We start from the raw sequence: 20,350 nt of genomic DNA, 5'->3' as shown, positions 1-20,350 counted from the left end.
AACCACCTGGACTCCCTGTCTGATATCCTGACAGGCACAGTGGCATCCACTCAGTCTGTCTCCATCTCTTGTTTCAATGCACAAAACCTACGTCTTGGCATTGGGAGAGTATCTCTCAGGGCAAGCGCTTTTAATAAGAGACAAAAGGGGTTGATATTCCACATATTTCTCTAATTTTGCTGTTGTGTGTAGCAGAGCCTTAATGGATTACTTCCATTTGGCCATCTTGGCAGGCCCCCACCTGCTTTTAAAAGGATCTCGTCATCACCTAACTGAATCTGCAGGACATTTAGCTGTCAATACCCTGCATGTGGGGTCATAGCACGGTGCTGCACCACTGGTGTTTTATGGTTGTGAAGTGAGCACTTGTTAACTCAAGAGCTATTAGAAGGACCTGCTCATTCAATGCTGAGGTCTTCTAGAGAGAAGGGGACTCACAAATGGTGGGTGGTTACAAATCCCAAATCCGCTCACCTTGTGAATCACAGAGAGTACCCTCTGGTGCCTGAAATCTGGATAGAGCTGCTAGTGCTGACTTCAAACCTGCACCACCAATTACCACTCCATAACAGTAGGCACAATGCCGGTAGATCAGATTCAACACGTCCCGACTAGTCAAGCTCACCAGCTTTCTCCACTACAAGTGCCTCATCTGATCACTGCCATCTAGCATTAGACACACCTCAGAGATGTTTAAAGGCATAGGTAAAGTGGAAAATTACCCAGGGCCCCGTTTTCTGATAAAGTGTTTGCATCACTCGAATGTCAAGTGATAGAAACGGTGTGCATAATTTTTTTATTTGCAGCTGTGCATGTTCAACACAGTGTGCATGCTTTGTCTGCCCTAAATTAACCCTCACACTTTTACGCAGTTGCCAATTAATGTATTTCTCTTCACCTGTTCCACCTCACCCCTTTCACTTTACCTCTATCCACCTATCTCAACCGCTCTATGTACTTGCACTCTCTTTATTTCAACTCTCTCTCCACCTTACCTAGGACGATCTCAACTTTCTCGACATATGCCACTTTCTACTCATGTCTTAAAATGTATTCTGCTCTCCCCCTCTAGCTCAATGTTTCTACATCACCTCTCTCTCCAGCCTACCGCTCCGATTTTCATGACAATATATTTCTCCTCTGCCTCATTTCCATCTTCCTCAACCTCATTTCTCTCTTTACCCTGCTGGTGTCTTTCATTCCACCACTCTCTAATCTTCCTTTCCCTTTCTCTCCTATAGCCCTTTCTCTATCACATCACTCTCTCCCACAACTCTCTAATTCATTTATGCCTGTACCTCACATATCTATGACTTCTTAATCTATCTCTACACCTCCACTGCCTACACTTACCTCATTTCACCCATTCTACTTCTATTCAATCTACCTTACCTCTCACTACTTTATCCTTTTCTCACTTCCTCTATTTTCCTACCTTTATCGTTTTTCCTATATATCTCATTAACTCCCTTTTCTTTCTTACACATCTTTCAGCACACCCTTCTCCATTCAACTCAGCACGACTACTTCACATATTTTTCTTTACAAATGTTTCTACCTCATCTGTTTTTATTTCTGTCTCTACTTCACATTTCTCTCTTCCACATCCTGTCTTGCTTTACTTCTGTATCAACTTAATCTCACTTTCTCTTCTTCACCTGGGTCTTCCTAGTTCTCCTCTCTACACCCTGTACTTCATTTGTCTTTCATCCTTTCACCTTCTCTCGCTTTCTCACTGCCTCTCTACAATCTTTTCCCTGACTTATTATTCTATACAGGTTCTCATTTTGCCCATTCCTCTATCTTACACCTCTAATCTTATCTTACATCCCTGTTTTTCTTAATGTCTCAATATACTGTTTAGCTGCTTACCTCTACCAGTCTCTGGCTTTTTCCTATCTCACCTTTCTTTCGACCTTACCTTTCACTCTACCCCACCTGTGTGCCCCACTTCTCTCCTTTTCTCTTTTTCCCTTCCCTGCAGCTCTCCCTACCACCTTCTAATCTTCTCACCAATCTCTCTACTGCTAATCCTCACTAATCTCTTCCTCTCTGTATGTTTCCTTTTTGAGTACCTTAACCTTCTATCTTTACATTGCATCTCTGCCTACCTCACCTATCACCCTGCCTCATTTCTAGCTTGATCTCTCTTCTTCTGCTACCTCACCATCTCGCTACATTGTCGCTGTTCTGTATCTCACCCTCACCAATTTCTCTTAGTCAGAAGAGTCATACCCAGAGACAAGTTCCCATACGAAGTGAAGAAGCATGGGACAGGAGCAGAGAAATAAGGAGAAAATAATGAGATTTCACCAGATGGAATTATCAAAATCATAAGAGCAGTGCTTTATTTCCACTGTTGCAACACGAATGACAATAGTGAAGGGGAAATAATTTGTGTGTGCATGCAATTTCAAGGGCTATGAGTATGAGTTTTATTTTAATATTAAGAGTTAGTCCAGTACACATCATCCAATTTTTCCTCATAGTGTCTATTCTACAAAGGAAAGAAAAGGCTGTTTAGACTTAGAATTCCATATAAAACGTTGTGTGGCAAGTTAAACTAAAGCTAGATTCAGGGGCAAAAAGAAATGGCTTCATCAATGTTTATTCAAGATTTCTTTTGGTACTATATAGCTGGCAGACACTGGCTCTTGACCGTTTATGCCTGTCCCCGTTGTAAAAGCTTAACGTATATTTTAATGTTGTTTGGCATCACAAGAACCTGCTTGAATTAGCTAAAAATTGGTAATAAATGCAAAGCTGTTTTTAAAAGGGAGCCCCAAAATGTATCTTGCCCTGGGCCCCAAAAATCCTTAAGATGTCACTAACACAACTCATTTCTCCTGCATCTAAATGCATTTGTTACATGCAAGTGGCCAAAACTAGAAAGGTAGCGAAGCCATGATATTTTAATAATGTCGAAAATAGGGACTGATTTAGCATTGGCTGTGGGGAACAGAGTTGTGTGCTCTGGTTTTGACAGAAAACGCATTTCAAGTTGCAATAAAAACTCTGAAAATGCAAATAGGTTTATGCTTTGAAAATCAGGAAAAAAAACTCGAATCATATTAATGAAGTCAGGGAGGAGATATACAAACTGTTAAGATACAAAATGTATGTTCATTGAGTTAACATATATTTTAAAAGCCGCTTGATTTGCTTTCTATGTCCATCTCCCAAATCGTGGATTATTTAAAAAAAAACTAACTGTCTAATATGCTCTTAGGGCATGGTGAATAGACAACAGGTAATCATGCAGGACATAAATAGATCTGTGCTTCTCGGTATTACGACTAATTTATGCAAGTCAATATTTGTATTTTTTATTTTAGTGCAAGCTGTGCTTAATTACTGCCGGTGGTTGTCACCACTTTTTATAGGACACTGACCAAAGGCAAGAAAGGCAGAAAAGAGAGATAGGACGATGCATGAATGGACACGAACCTGCATGAGTAGGATAGAGATACAAGAAGTGTAAGATGGAATGAGGCGTATCAAGACTCGGCATTCTTAGATTCGGGAAGTTCGTCATTCGCCATTACTGAGCGCCTAGGACAACCTTGGGCTCCTGCACTCATTTATGTATTGTTCACAAACGTCGACGAAAAGTCTGGATTGCCGTGTGCCTTACCCAAGCATTTAGAAACAGTTGGCATACTGACGAAATTAGAAAATCTTACTTTCTCAGATGCAGTTGCAATTCTTGTTCCTTGTAAATTTAACGAAATACAGCTTAAGACCCCTTCGTGCGCCGGTATGTCTACAGGCGGCTTTTCTGTATTTGCCAGGTCAACTATCTGTACATGCCCAGTATGTGTTCCAGGGAACGCAAGGAGAGAATTGTTACTGTTAGGACACAGAACGCAGAGTCCTAAAAGAGGGAAAAAAAGAACAAAATGCAAGTTATAATGTTCCCAAAGAACTATTCCCAATAAACCACAAAATCAGAATTATCGTATGGAGAACGAATAAAGTTATGATTAAATGCCCATTCAGCAGATGAAACAATTACCGGTTTTGACAAAAGCCTATGTGGCTACCGACATAGCCCTCTTCTCTCTCAGTCATTGGCTCCTGTTAAACAAACTGACCTGAAATTACTTTGTTGACACTAATTCTCCTGTGGCTTTAGCTTCTCAAGATGAAAATGAAATAATGTAAATCTGAACTGCGAAACACTAGTCAATGTCACACAACGCATGAACAAGAAGACCTCTCACCTGAGTGCAGAGAACACTCTCAAATATGCACTCATTTACATGAGGAGATAACATTGCACTTCACGGGGAGGAATTCATTTTTAGCAGTAACATGGGTAAGAGTCTAGGTTGGTCGTGAGCACTAATAAGGAATGTAGAGGTCAACATGGCTGCCGCTTAGCCGTAAGAGATGAACAGTCACAGGCCCACGGTGACTGATGTGCTGAAACTGCAAACCGGAGGTCCAGTCACAGATAACAGCACGCTGTCTGGCCTAGGCTCTGCTAGGCATGAACCAGGTACTATCTCGGATAGCTCGTGATCCCAGACCGATAGGAATGTTAGTGCCAGTGGCTGGATGCACAGGTACTAGTCCTCATTGAACTTCTGGGTGAGGATCCCTCCATGCGACAAGCAGCCAATATTCAAAACATGCAAGGGCGTGTGGAGGACGGAGAGGAGTCGCTGGAGGAAGACCCTCTGTTCCATGGAGGAAGTGGGCGGGATGCATGCTGCGAGTAACTAAGTGCTCCAAACCTCATGTGTGAGATACTGCGCACAACATGGAGCATTAGATTATTATGAGAAGGCGTTAGTTCACACTGGCCTATAATCATTTCCACATATCTGGTATCTCTTGATTTGGCAACATAAGCAGCACCCAATGTTTAGATGGATCCAAAAGAGAAATTGGGGTACTAGGTATAGTTTCCCCCCAAGTCTTTCATTATCAATTCCTAGAGTTGCAGAAAAGGGTTTCTCTTGGTAGATGTACATCCTTATTAGTAAAGCTAGCCTTTACCAATGCTTTAAAACAAATGAAATGTATGTGAGAGAAGGGCTATGGAGAGATGAGGGCAGATTTGCCCGGTGGTAGTGAGGGAATCCAAGGTGGAGGACATGTGGGAGGCGGCAAGGATTATTACTGCAGTGGGTGTCACCAGTGCTAAAGCCCACACTTTAGAAGAGGTTGTAGTCAACCACATGAATAACAAGAGGACTCAGTGAGGGCTTGTCCTGCATTCGCTCAGGAGGAAAATTGTGGGGAGTGGATCATTAATTTTAATGCAAGTGTGCGTGCTTGCATGTGTTTTAGTTAAGGGTTACAAACGGTGACTAGCGTTTACAACAGAAAACTTCAAAAACAAGAAACATAACATTTAAAGTACTGGTTAGCCTTGGCCCCCTTCCATGTCATCGTTATAAGTTCACACATTACTTCAATCATACACCACTGCATTATCTTCAATAATATCAATCAAATGATAAAACGCCTAATAACTGAAGAGGGATAGAATAATAATTTGAAATAATTGAAACAACAGCACACAAAACTAAAATCTCAATCAGACAGTATTATACAAGAGACAATTAATAAAAGGATAACAAGTCATCAGCATGCTTGAAAACCTATATGGTCTTTATGAGGTGTGTTGAATAAAAAGCTAGATCTACCCATAACAAAGACATATTTGCCCTATTAACAACTACATTTACTCCAACAATGTAATAATTAAATCAGTTAATCTGTCACACACTGAGGGCTTTATTATGAGTTTTGCGGGGCCCGCCAAACTCAATAGGTCGAAAGACCGCCAGTTCGGTCTTCCGCCCGCTGACCTTTAATGAGTTTCCCCCTAGGCCAGCGGGAAACAACCCACAACATTGATGCCGGCTCGTAATGGAGCCGGCAGCAATGTTGTTGTGTGTTGGGTGAGACAATAACCGTCGCTCTTTTCACTGCCTGTAATTCAAGCAGTGAAAACCACGACAGGGCTGCTCATGGGGGCCCCTGCACTGCCCATGCCCCATGGGGCCCCTGGCACCCCATCTCCGCCAGCCTTTGCATGGTAGTGAAACCGCCATGCAAAAGCTGGCAGACACAGGAGTCATATAATCCCAGGGCAGGCCATCGGCCAGCGAAAGAGTGGCAGTGCCGATGGTCAGACCATGGCGCTACAGTCATAATGTGGCTGTTGGACCTCCGCATTAGCGGCGGTCCAACCACCACCGCGACTCTGCCGGTCCTAGGGCCGCCAGACTCGTAATGAGGGCCTGAGTGCTTTTACCATATAATTGCCAACTTTCACACACGATGGTGGGGGTTTCAATAGGCCCAGTAAGTAAATAACCTATATGAGGGTAAAGTCCCTCCACAAGAATATGCTATTCCATGACGTTCCTGCATCCGGTGCCAGGATAATGGACATAATCCAGCCACCTGCCAGGAGGACATTCTCTTACCTTACCTGCTTCATTTAGCCCAAGTCAAGCTTCAGCTTACTAAGGGTTCATCTGGCTGCTATTACAGCCTACAGAAAATCTTTGCATCAAATATCATTTTTTAATATTCCAGTTACCAGACTTTTTGGAAGGACTTAAAGTGTTTCCTCCAATTACACATCTTTCCCCACCATGAAAATAGAACGTTGTCCTTTCACACCGCATGGGCTTCCCTTTCAAGCCAATACAAAAGGTTACATTGCAGCTTCTCTCCTAAACAACTGTTTTCCTAATTGCCATCACCTCCGTTCAGAGAGTAAGCAAACTGCAAGTTTTATTGTTAATTGAACGCAACACAATTTTCTACTCTAATAGGGTAGTTTTGAGAACAAATCCTTCATTACTCCCAAAATTAATTCCTGCCTTTCATATTATTCAAACATTTAATCTGCCTACTTTATTTCCCAATCCTTTGCCAGCTGAAAAATGCACCCTATATTCACTTGCTTTTAGAAGAATCCTTTGATCAACCTAGATATAATAAAAGATCTGAGAAAAATGAACCAACTGTTTGTTAACTATGGCCCAATCAAACAGACTCTAGCCACATTCAAGTCATCTACTGCCAGATGCACCTATTATTGAAATAAGCTGAATGTTCCATTATCACCTACTCTATTATACAACATATTACACAGGTTGTTTGTCTGATCACCTGAGCACTGAGCACATTCTTGAAGTTGCATATACAATACCCTACAAGGACATGACAGTGGGTTCGATTTCTCTGTCACTATTACTGAATGGTCATTGATTGATATTTGCATTAACTGTATCTCTCTCCGTGATTGATCTAATGGTAATCGCTCCACACAGGACCCGTGTAAGGCAGCAACATGAAAATAGACCCACACATTTACAAGCCACTATTAGTGAGATTATGGCACTCTGGCAGACACCTGAATAGGCCATTAAACTCTTGTTAAATATACTCCAGAAACTTTATTTTGTCAAACTATACTCTGCACATGTGGGACTGATATTCTTTCTGTTTTCTTCTTGCTGCCAAACATCTGTCTTCTGGATGACAAAATTAGCTTGCTACTCTATTCCTGCGTGTATGACTATCAATGAAGCTCTCACAGTCAAAAATACATTACTTAAAGTCCTAGGTCTGTATTGTTCATTGTGGTAACCTTCATCGAATTCATAAAGAACCCACCTGATTCCCGAATGGGTACAGCTGGGTATTGGAAAATAAAAATGAAATCAAATCTATCATTAATGTAGTGTAATAAAGAAATTAATATGTGAGGCAACTGCCATTACAGTGCACCATGGGTAGGGTAAGCTCTTGGACTCTTAAAAAGAGAGGTCGCTTTTTCTCACATTTCAACATAAGCCTATCAGGCTGCATTCTTTCCTACACAGTTTCACACATTTTTTGAAAATTAGATGCTGCAATGAAGATTTCAAACGGTTCACTAAGGCTATTCAGTGTATTTACATATTACAATGTAGCTCCGATAGGCTATCATAGGGTGTTGCTCATCATAAAGAGATATGGACACTGACACCCTGTGTGACACTTCAATGGACGATACACCTATGAAAAGTGATCAGGGGTCCACTGCCATGTTTTCGCTATAGGCTAGAGATTAGGCGAAAAGGAGGAATTATTCTTCAATGTTCTTTGCAATATGCTGGGGTTGTTTATATTTACATCACTGATTTTCACAATCCTAATTTTATTATGTCTCATTATTGTAGCTCATGTATTTTATCGCAGATTGCAGTCTTTTCAATACATTTATTGAAAACTATCCTCCTTCTCTGTCTTTGCCTGTGTACGAGACTCATTGCTGATGAGAGAAAAGGGTATAATCTGTTCACCGTGACTCCCCTGAGGAGTCACTATAGTGTCATACGTGAGACTGCCACAAATCACATTCACCCTTTGTGTCTGGATGAGGTACTGCTAGCAAGCCGGTAGGGTTGGGACAATAGTTACCAAACTGGTGGGGGAGAAACTCAGTCACCCACAAGCGATGGTGCTGCTGCCCCAAGTCCAGCAGTCTTGAGGAATCAAGAGAGTAACACGACAGATCAAGTTTGTTCAAAGAATACAAAAGAAATAAAAGTACAGAACTCATATAAAATGAATAAAAAGTCAAATATAAACATTTCTAAAGGTGGTGCCCATATGTTTGCAAAAAAAGGTAAATAAAAAACCACCCATCACAAAAAAACAATTTAAAGCAGAAATGAAAGCAGACATTTGCCTACCAGTTATAGTAATGTAGTGGGCTACTTTCCAGGTGGATGTGCGCATGTGCTAAAGCAAAATTCTACCACTAACAGGTAACAGGGCCAATGGCTGAAGTGGGCGGACGCAATACTCCTTGCTGTAGGCTGTGGTGTGTGGAACAAAATGTGAATTACATTTGAACAAACCGACAAATGAAGAGGGCTTGCCCAATGCCCCTCTACGTGTATACAACTGTAGGTATTTTTATAGTTATGTTATGTTAATAGAACTTTATAAAGTGCATGGTCACCAACAGTTTCTTGGTGCTGAGTAGTCAAGGGAAATAAAGGAATCTGGTGAAGAAAAAGTAAATCAGCAGCAATACGCTTGTTTGAAAAGACAGGTTTTTAGGTGTTTCCTAAATGGTTTAAAACCAGTTTCATAATGGAAGTGATTCAAGAGAAGAATTGCACAGAAATTATCCATAAAAAATTAGGCTGGTGAGACAGCAAAAGCTGTTTCAGGGCTATGCCTAATAAATTAAGATTCATTATGATACTGTTGAGATTAGTCAACTGTCAGTGTAGACAATGTAGTGTATTGCTCCAGTTAAAATACCTGGACCCCAAAAACGCCTACAAGCTGCATTGGTAAATATACCAAATACAACTGAAGACAAACAATTACTGTCTGCTCTACACACACCTCTAATCAAACAAGATGGCTATTAAAGATAATTGTTTTAAAAAGTGATTGTTACACAGACATTCTCCTACTGGAATATAAAACTATCTAGCTCTTTGCTTAGCTAAAGCTGCCCCACCTAAAACAATACTCGGATCAAGCAAGAAAATTGCTCACTTGTACCACTCTCAATTGCACAACCAGAGGAAAAACTCGAAGGGCTCATGGGAAAAACATAGTCTAGCCTCCTCTGAATAGAACCTTACTCTCACAGGTAAAACACAGGTCGAAGCTCAGATGAGACACATGAAACTAACTCTTGACCTATCAAAAAAACTGAATTCCTGAACTTCTGAACCAAACCTGAAGAACACCTTCCAACAGAGTGGTTTTGTCTCACAGATGACATTAGCATTTCAACCAAAATAGTTACTATAATCAAATCTTCATAAAGAGAAACTAGCCCTGTAAAAGCCATTCTGCTGACTGAGAGCTAGCACTCGAAAATGTGACCATATAGCACCAGTGCTAATGGATCTGAAATGACTACCTTTAGAAGATAACAGTGGATGTATGACGGAATGCCGAATGCTATTACAACGAATAGCTTTATAACGCAAGAGCTATAACGAAAATGCTTTACAATGAAAGGCTTATACAACAACATTCATTACAACAAATATGCCTTTAGAACAAAAGTCTTTACCAGGGAAATGTAAGTATTTAAAAAGTAAGTATAAACCCTTTTTATACTTATGGGTATGGGTTATTTTTACCTGTAAAATGCTTACATTTTTGTGGAAAGGCAGCCATGGTAAAGGTATATATTTATATTTCAACACTATACATATTCATTTTTATTTAACTAGTCCTTCCCACCCAAAAACAGAATCACCCTAAAAAATCCCTTACCACCCAAAAACCCATACACACCATAAACCCTAAACGTTTTCTTACCACCCAAAAACCCATACCCACCCAAGAACATAAAAAAATCAATTAAAACCCAAAAACCTATACCCACCCTACACCTTAACAATTCCCTTGTCACCCAAAAACCTATACTCACCACAAAACCTACAAAATCCCTTACTGCCAAAAAACCCATAACCAACCTAAACCCTAAAAAATTCTTAAAACCCAAACCCACTCTAGAACATAAAAAATCAATTACCACAAAATACCTATACCCACACTACACCTTAAAAAATCCCTTGCCACCTAAAAACCCATACTTACCCCAAAAATCCTAAAAGATCCCTTACCACCAAAAAATCCATACCCAACCTAAACCCTAAAAATTCTCTTAAAACCCAAAAACACATGCTCACTCTAAAACCTAAAAATTCCCTTAAAAAACCCTTACCTACCCTAAAACCACTATATATAAACATATATACACACTCATTTTAAATATATATATATATATATATGGAAAATGTCACTTACCTAGTGTCCATCTGTTCGTGGCATGTAGTGCTGCAGATTCACATGCTTTGCATAAGTTCGCCATCTAGTGTTGGGCTTGGAGTGTTACAAGTTGTTTTTCTTCGAAGAAGGTTTTTCATGTCACGAGATCGAGTGACTCCTCCTCACGATGATAGTGCGCAGGGGCATTGAGTCCTTTGTTAGATTGTTTCCCGCAGGAGGGTGAAGTCAGGAGTGAAGAAATGTATATGTAGATATATATATAGCAAGTAAAGATGTCCATGTGATTTATATACATATTTACATAATAAGGTACCACAACGGCTACAGGCTTCCGGGGAGGGCGCATGCGAATCTGCAGCACTACATGCCACGAACAGATGTACACTAGGTAAGTGACATTTTCCGTTCAATGGCATGTGTAGCTGCTGAAAAGCAGTCCGCTCCTAAAATAAGCGGTGGCTAGCCTGTAGGAGTTGGAGTAGTTTGAAATAGTGTTTTAAGCACTGCTTGACCCACATTTGCTTATTGGCAAGACAACACATCCACACAATAGTGTTTTGTAAATGTGTGTGGTGTAGACCATGTGGCTGCTTTGCATATGTCTGCCATTGGTATATTTCCTAGAAAAGCCATTGAAGCTCCTTTCTTTCTAGTAGAATGTGCTTTAGGAGTTACTAATAGTTGCCTTTTAGCTTTGATATAGCAAGTTTGAATACACTTTACTATCCATCTGGCTAAACCTGGTTATGAAATGGGATTACCCTAATGAGGCTGTTGAAGAGCTACAAAAGTTTTTTGATTTTCTGAAATCTTTGGTTCGGTCTACATAGTACATAGGAGCTCTTTTGACATCAAGAGTGTGTAGAGGTCTTTCAGCAACTGAATCTGGTTGTGGAAAGAAGACTGGCAATTCCACTGACTGACTGATGCGAAATGGTGAAACCATTTTGGGTAGAAATTTTGGATTTGTTCTGAGCACTACAGGGAGTGCAGAATTATTAGGCAAATGAGTATTTTGACCACATCATCCTCTTTATGCATGTTGTCTTACTCCAAGCTGTATAGGCTCGAAAGCCTACTACCAATTAAGCATATTAGGTGATGTGCATCTCTGTAATGAGAAGGGGTGTGGTCTAATGACATCAACACCCTATATCAGGTGTGCATAATTATTAGGCAACTTCCTTTCCTTTGGCAAAATGGGTCAAAAGAAGGACTTGACAGGCTCAGAAAAGTAAAAAATAGTGAGATATCTTGCAGAGGGATGCAGCACTCTTAAAATTGCAAAGCTTCTGAAGCGTGATCATCGAACAATCAAGCGTTTCATTCAAAATAGTCAACAGGGTCGCAAGAAGCGTGTGGAAAAACCAAGGTGCAAAATAACTGCCCATGAACTGAGAAAAGTCAAGCGTGCAGCTGCCACGATGCCACTTGCCACCAGTTTGGCCATATTTCAGAGCTGCAACATCACTGGAGTGCCCAAAAGCACAAGGTGTGCAATACTCAGAGACATGGCCAAGGTAAGAAAGGCTGAAAGACGACCACCACTGAACAAGACACACAAGCTGAAACGTCAAGACTGGGCCAAGAAATATCTCAAGACTGATTTTTCTAAGGTTTTATGGACTGATGAAATGAGAGTGAGTCTTGATGGGCCAGATGGATGGGCCCGTGGCTGGATTGGTAAAGGGCAGAGAGCTCCAGTCCGACTCAGACGCCAGCAAGGTGGAGGTGGAGTACTGGTTTGGGCTGGTATCATCAAAGATGAGCTTGTGGGGCCTTTTCGGGTTGAGGATGGAGCCAAGCTCAACTCCCAGTCCTACTGCCAGTTCCTGGAAGACACCTTCTTCAAGCAGTGGTACAGGAAGAAGTCTGCATCCTTCAAGAAAAACATGATTGTCATGCAGGACAATGCTCCATCACACGCGTCCAAGTACTCCACAGCGTGGCTGGCAAGAAAGGGTATAGAAGAAGGAAATCTAATGACATGGCCTCCTTGTTCACCTGATCTGAACCCCATTGAGAACCTGTGGTCCATCATCAAATGTGAGATTTACAAGGAGGGAAAACAGTACACCTCTCTGAACAGTGTCTGGGAGGCTGTGGTTGCTGCTGCACGCAATGTTGATGGTGAACAGATCAAAACACTGACAGAATCCATGGATGGCAGGCTTTTGAGTGCCCTTGCAAAGAAAGGTGGCTATATTGGTCACTGATTTGTTTTTGTTTTGTTTTTGAATGTCAGACATGTATATTTGTGAATTTTGAGATGTTATATTGGTTTCACTGGTAATAATAAATAATTGAAATGGGTATATTTTTTTTTTTGTTAAGTTGCCTAATAATTATGCACAGTAATAGTCACCTGCACACACAGATATCCCCCTAACATAGCTAAAACTAAAAACAAACTAAAAACTACTTCCAAAAATATTCAGCTTTGATATTAATGAGTTTTTTGGGTTCATTGAGAACATGGTTGTTGTTCAATAATAAAATTAATCCTCAAAAATACAACTTGCCTAATAATTCTGCACTCCCTGTATTTTGTGCTAGTGAATTTGGAAGAAAGGTTATTCTAAAGTGAATTTCACTATCTCTTCTTAAGAAAGTAATTGCTACCAAGAAAGCAACTTTCCATGATAGAAATTGAGGAGCTCTAGAATGCATGTGTCCAAATGGTGGACTCATAAGCCTTGTGAGCACAATGTTAAGATTCCAGACAGGAGCTGGTGGAGCTCTAGGTGGAGTAACTCTTTTGAGGCCTTCCATAAAAGCTTTTATGACAGGAATTTTAAACAGAAACATATGCTGTCTGTTTTGGAGGTAGGCTGAAATTGCTGTTAAATTAATATTAACAGATGAATATGCAAGATTTGCTTTTTGTAAGAAAAGCAAATAACATACAATATCCTGTACTGATGTTTTAAGTGGATCAATGTTTTTGGGTTGACAGTAATATACAAAACGTTTCCATTTAGCTGCATAGCATTGCCTGGTTGTAGGTTTACATGCTTCCTTTAGAATGTCCATACATTCCGATGGAAGCTGTAGGTATCCAAACTCTATGACCTCAGGAGCCAAATCACCAGGTTAAGCATACTGGGATTGGGACGCCTGATCTGACCTTTGTTTTGAGTCAATAGGTCTGGTCTGTTTGGGAGCTTGGGATGCAGTACCACAGATAGTGTTGTGTAACAGTGTAAACGTGCCCACGTGGGAGCTATGAGTATCATAGTGAGGGAACTGTGACGGATCTTGTTGACCAGAAACGGAATTAGTGGGAGAGGGTGTGGGTACTGAATTTAGGGGTGTGTTTAGGTCTGGGAGGGCAGTAGCCAATGGCTACTGTCCTTGAGGGTGGCTACACCCTCTTTGTGCCTCCTCCCTGTGGAGAGGGGGGCACATCCCTAATCCTATTGGGGGAATCCTCCAGACTCAAGATGGAGGATTTCTAAAGGCAGGGGTCACTTCAGCTCAGGGCACCTTAGGAGATGTCCTGACTGGTGGGTGACTCCTCCTTGTTTTCCTAATTATCTCCTCCAGGCTTGCCGCCAAAAGTGGGGGCAGTGGCCGGAGGGGCGGGCATCTCCCCTAGCTGGGATGCCCTGGGGCGCTGTAACAAAGGGGGTGAGCCTTTGAGGCTCACCGCCAGGTGTTGCAGTTCCTGCAGGGGGAGGGGTGAAGCACCTCCACCCAGTACAGGCTTTGTCCTGGCCACAGAGTGACAAAGGCACTCTCCTCCCCATGTGGCCAGCAACTCGTCTGGTTGTGGCAGGCAGGCAGAAACTGGTCAGCCCCACACTAGAAGTCAGGTTGGTATTCAGAGGGCATCTCTAAGATGCCCTCTGGGTGCATGTTACAATAAATTGCACACTGGCATCAGTGCCCTTGGTACCAGGGGTACCAGTTACAATGGACTTATCTGAGTGCCAGGGCTGTGCCAGTTGTGGAAGCAAAGGTACAGTTTAGGAAAAGAACACTGGTGCTGGGGCCTGGTTAGCAGGGTCCCAGCACACTTTCAATCAAAACTTAGCATCAGCAAAGGCAAAAAGTCAGGGGGTAACCAGGCCAAGGAGGCATTTCCTTACAGTGAGACTTCTGGTAATTGATTGTGAACCCTAGACTGTGTAGGGTATCAATTGTGTATTGTGTGTGTTGTTCCTCGCGCCGCCGCCCGCGCCGCCTCCACTTTGCTGGTTGTACTTTTTTATTTGCCTCCGTCCGCTTCATTGTTTCCCAAATCCCTGCCGCTGCATCCCCGCGGCCCCTCCCTGCCTCCACTTTGCTGGTTGTCCCTTTTTTTCCTTTGCCTCCGTCCGCTTCATTGTTTCCCAAATCCCTGCCGCTGCGTCTCCGCGGCCCTTCCCCGCCTCCACTTTGCTGGTTGTACCTTTTTTTCCTTTGCCTCCGTCCGCTTCTTTGTCTCCCAAATCCCTGCTGCTGCGTCCCCGCGGGCCCTCCCCCTCCCCCCACCTCTTCTCTTTCACCTTTTTCCTGCCGCTGCTGATCCCTGCGGCCCCACCCCCCCAACCTTCCCATTCGCCCAGCCCTCCCTCCTCCCAGCTGCCACTCCCTCCCACCTCCCCATTTATGGCAGCCGCGGCGCGGATGAGCCGAAGGCGTGCCAAAGGCAAACCTGTCTGCGCCCGTCCGCGCCTGGACCGTGCCAAGGACCACTCCCCCTGGCTCGCAAGGTCCCCACAACTCCCCACACCACTATACTGCCAGCGATCTCCGCACCCTCAATTCAGGACGCCCCTCCACCTGCTTCCTGTCCTCCCCAAAGAACACCAAAGGACCTTTCTCCTGCCAAGCCTGCCGCTTCACTTGCACCCTAAAGCACCACAACAGACCTGCTGACAACCACCTCAGCTGCATCCTACTCAACACCCGTTCCATCCACAAACACGCAGTTGAACTCTGGGACCTACTGACCTCGCCGGACGTCGCCTTCCTAACTGAAACCTGGACACACTCGGCCTCAGAACCCGACATAGCCATAGCCATCCCTGAAGGCTACAAAATCACCAGAAGAGACCGCACCAACAAACCAGGAGGAATCGCCATAGTCCACAAACGCACCATCAGAGTCTCGAACCAGCACCCATGACACCCTCAACCTCGCTGAGCACCTCCACTTCAGAATCCACATCAACGCCAACACCACCCTCAAAGGAACTCTGATCTATAGACCCCCAGGCCTCCGCTCTCATTTCTGCGAAGCCATCACCGACATCGTCAGTGCCAACGCCCTCGACTCCACAGAGTACATCCTCCTCGGTGATCTGAACTTTCACCTAGAAAACAACAACGACGCCAACACCACCAACCTGATGGACAACCTCGCCAACCTCGGCCTCAGACAACTCGTAAGCTCACCCACCCACTCCGCAGGCCACACACTCGACCCCGCCTTCTCAGCCAGCAACCACATCTATATCAGCCACACCACCGAACTCAGCAGGACAGACCACAGATGCATCCACTTCTCCTACCAGAAGCCAGTCACCCACCACTACCGCACACAACCCCCTCTGACGCAACTGGAGAAAAAAAAATCAACGGATCAACTGATTTCCACACTCGCCCAGGACCCACCCCCCCGAGACCACGGACCCCAACACAGCCGCCACCAACCTGAATCGCTGGATAGAGGACTGCACCAACACCCTCGCACCGCTCAAAAAAAAAAAAAACACCCTCCACAGAATCAAGGCCAGATGGTTCACCCCAGACCTACAGGAATCCAAACGGCTATGCTGCAGATTGGAAAAAACCTAGCACTGCGAACCTACCAACTCCAACCACATCGCATTCAAGGATGCCATACGCAAACATCACCAACTGATCCGCACGACCAAAAGGACCCACTTCAAAAACCACATTGACACCAGCGCTCACAACAGCAAAGAGCTCTTCGGCATCAGCAAAGAACTCTGCGCTCCCAAGACTTGCTCCAACGAACCCCCGCCATCACAGGAGTTCTGCAACCCACTTCCGTCGAAAGATAGAAGAAATCCAATCCCCAGACCCAACAGCTAAGTACAAACACCCACGAATCCAATCCCCAAGCGACACCCACCTCCTCCACACCTGGACCCCCGTCAACAAAGAAGACACCGCCAACACCATGGTCTCCATCCACTCCGGATCACCATCGGACCCCTGCCCACACCTTATCTTCAATAATGCAAATATCATCATCGCTCCCCACCTATGCAACACCATCAACAGCTCCTTCAAGTTAGCCACCTTCCCAGAAAGCTGGAAGCACGCAGAAGTCAACGCCCTGCTGAAAAACCCAAGGCAGACCCAGACGACCCAAAGAACTACCAACCAATCTCCCTCCTCCCGTTCCCAGCCAAAGTAATCGAAAAAAATTGTGAACAGCCAACTATCCCGATTCGTGGAAGACAGCAAGGCACTCAACACCTCCCAATCCGGATTCCGCAAACACCACAGCACCGAGACCGCACTCATCGCTACCACAGACGACATCAGGACCATGCTCGACGAAGGAGAAACAGCAGCACTCATCCTCCTGGACCTCTCCGCAGCCTTCGACACGGTTTGTCATCACACTCTCCGCACACACCTCCATAACGCTGGAATCTTCCACAAAGCACTCGACTGGATCTCATAATTTCTTTCAGGCAGAACCCAGAGAGTCCGCCTTCCACCATTCATATCAGAAGCCTCCAGTATCATCTGTGGCTTCCCACAGGGCTCATCTCTCAGCCCCACAATCTTCAACGTGTACATGGCCCCACTCGCCAACATCGCACGAACACACATGAACATAATTTCCTACGCAGACGACACTCAGCTAATCCTCTCCCTCACAAAAGACCCTACAGCTGCAAAAAACAACCTCCACAACGGACTCCAAGACATTGCCAGCTGGATGGAAGCAAGCCACCTCAAATTAAACACAGACAAGACAGAGATCCTCATCTTCGGAGCCAACCCCTCAGCATGGAACGACTCCTGGTGGCCCACCTCCCTAGGATCTGCACCACCTCCCACCACCCACGCACGTAACCTGGGATTCATCCTGGATTCCACACTCAGCATGACTCAGAAGGTCAACACCATCTCCTCTTCTTGCTACAACACCCTCCACATGCTCCGAAAAATCTTCAAGTGGATTCCCGTTGAAACCAGGAAAACTGTCACCCATGCCCTGGGTCAGCAGCCAACTGGACTACGGAAACGCCCTATATGCAGGAACAACAACCAAACTCCAAACAAAGCTGCCAAGAATCCAGAACGCATCCGTCCCACTCATTCTGGACGTCCCACGCTGCCACCACACCACCCCCCACCTCAGAGACTTAAACTGGCTACCAATACCAAGGAGGATCACCTTCAAAATCCTCGTCCTCGCACACAAGGCCCTCCACAACACAGGCCCAACCTACCTCAACGAAAGACTCACCTTCCACACCCCCACCCGCAACCTTCGCCCCGCCAGCCTCGCCCTCGCCTCCGTTCCCCGCATCCGCCGCACCACCGCCAGAGGAAGATCCTTCTCCCACCTGGCTGCCAAGACCTGGAACTCCCTACCGCTCCACCTTCGCCAGACCCAGGACCTCTTAACTTTCAGGAAACACCTAAAGACATGGCTTTACGACCAGTAGCTTCCCCTTCCCCCCAGCACCTTGAGACTCTAACGGGTGATTAGTGCGCTTTATAAATCTTGTGAATGATTGATTGATTGACAAGTTTGAATGGTACTGGCTTTTATTAGCCAGTTATCTAAATAGGGAAAGACATGTATGCACTGTCTTCTGAGGTATGCTGCAACCACTGCTAGGCATTTGGTAAATACTCTTGGTGCTGTTGTTACTCCAAAACTTAGCACTTTGAACTGGTAGTGCAAGCCTGCTATTACAAACCTTAAGTACTTGCGGTGTGCTGGATGTATAGGAATATAGAAGTAAGCATCTTTTAAATCTAATGCTGTCATGTAGGGTTGTGTTTGTAACAAGGGGATGACATCCCATAGAGTGACCATGTGGAAATGTTCTGAGAGAATGTACTGATTGAGAGGTATGAGATCGAAGATTGGTCTGAGAGTGCCATCCTTTTTTAGTATGAGGAAGTATACAGAATATCCTCCTGACCTTTGTTAATTGATTGGTACTACCTCTATTGCACCTTTGAGTGTTTTAGGAGAACAATGTGTTCTGGAGAAAGCATGTGTGAACGAGGGGGAATGTTTGGTGGAGTGGAGATGAGTTCTAGGCAATAACCATTGTGGATAATTGACAGTACCCACTGATCTGATATCATTTGCTGCCAATGATGGTGGAAATGTTGCAGTCTTCCTCCCACAGGAGATGTGTGCTGTGTGGGGATGGAGAGAAAGTCACTGCTTTGATGAGGTGGAGGCACCTCTTGTGGCAGTGGATTTGCACCTACCTCTAAAATCGTGTCCTCTATAGGAACCCCTGAAGGATCCCCTGGAATAATACTGTTGTCCCTGTTTTTGCTGGGACGCAGAGGCCTCTGACATTTGTGGTTTAAAAAGTGCCCCAAAAAGGTGTTGTGTAGAGGGCGCCCATGGCTTTTGCTGTATCTGAGTCCTTTTTAAAAAAAAATTCAGTGGTGGTATCCACCTCAGGTCCAAATAGTTGTTGTTTTTGACTGGCATATTAAGGACCGCTTGCTGTACCACAGGTTTGACTCCTGAGGACCGCAACCAAGCATGCCTTCTAATCATAACACTAATACTTATTCTCCTAGCTGCGGTGTCAGCAGCGTCTGGGGTGGATCTGATTTGACTGTTGGCAATTGCTTGTCTTTCTGCCACTACCTGGTGTGCCCTTTTTTGGTGTTCTGTAGGGAGATATTGAAGGAACTCCTGCATTTCGTCCCAATGAGCCCTGCCATACCTGGCTAAAAGAGCACGGGAGTTGGCATGAAACTTGCGGCTTTCTTAATCAGGTGGAGGAGCATCCTCTGTTCTGACTGTTTGCCCTTTCCCTAGCTGCACGGACCACGATGGATCAGGTGGCAATTGTTGTGTTATAAAAATTGGATCTGATGGTGCAGCTTTATATTTTTTATTCACCCTAGGTGTTAGTACCCTAGCTTTTGCCGGCTCTTTGAAAATGTTATGAGCATGTATTAGCATGCCTGGTAGCCTGGGCAAACATTGGTACTGCTTATGTGTAGAGAATAGGGTGTTGAATAGGAAATCATCCTCTATGGGCTCAGAGTGCAGATGCACATTGTGGTAGGTGGCTGCTCTAGCGATGACCTGATTATAGGCTGTGGTGTCTTCAGGTGGAGTGGCCTTGTGGGATACAGATCAGGGTCATCAGATGGAATTGGGTCAGAATCGTACATATCCCATGGGTCTATATTATAAGGACTGTCACCCATATAATCCCCATGTGAGGATCAGAAGATTGTGCAGAAAACTGTGTGGGTGAAGGTAGTGGTGGAGTGTCAGGTGGTGGAGAAGTACGAAGGCAAGGTGAATGCAGTGGAGAAGGCTGATGCTCTGTCTTTGGCTTCTCCCTGTGTTTTAATATTTTCGCCGTTGAAGGCC

The 20,350-nt window shown here is 44.3% G+C and overlaps 1 protein-coding gene across 4 annotated transcripts in view; it reads right to left on the bottom strand.

Annotated features, from left to right (window-relative positions):
• The window catches only part of WDR45B (WD repeat domain 45B), a 217,890-nt gene that overhangs the window by 33,505 nt on the left and 164,035 nt on the right, over positions 1-20,350 (bottom strand). For all 4 annotated transcript variants that reach the window (XM_069200359.1, XM_069200362.1, XM_069200360.1 and 1 more), the window contains one exon: positions 3,684-3,874. In XM_069200359.1, the coding sequence (XP_069056460.1) occupies positions 3,684-3,874 (191 nt within the window). The remainder of the gene's footprint in view (positions 1-3,683; positions 3,875-20,350) is intronic.

The sequence above is a fragment of the Pleurodeles waltl genome, chromosome 7 (genome assembly GCF_031143425.1).
Source record: "Pleurodeles waltl isolate 20211129_DDA chromosome 7, aPleWal1.hap1.20221129, whole genome shotgun sequence".
In the NCBI taxonomy this organism is placed as follows: domain Eukaryota; kingdom Metazoa; phylum Chordata; class Amphibia; order Caudata; family Salamandridae; genus Pleurodeles; species Pleurodeles waltl.
Note: the sequence above shows the minus strand (reverse complement) of the source record. Positions and strands in the feature narration are given on the sequence as shown.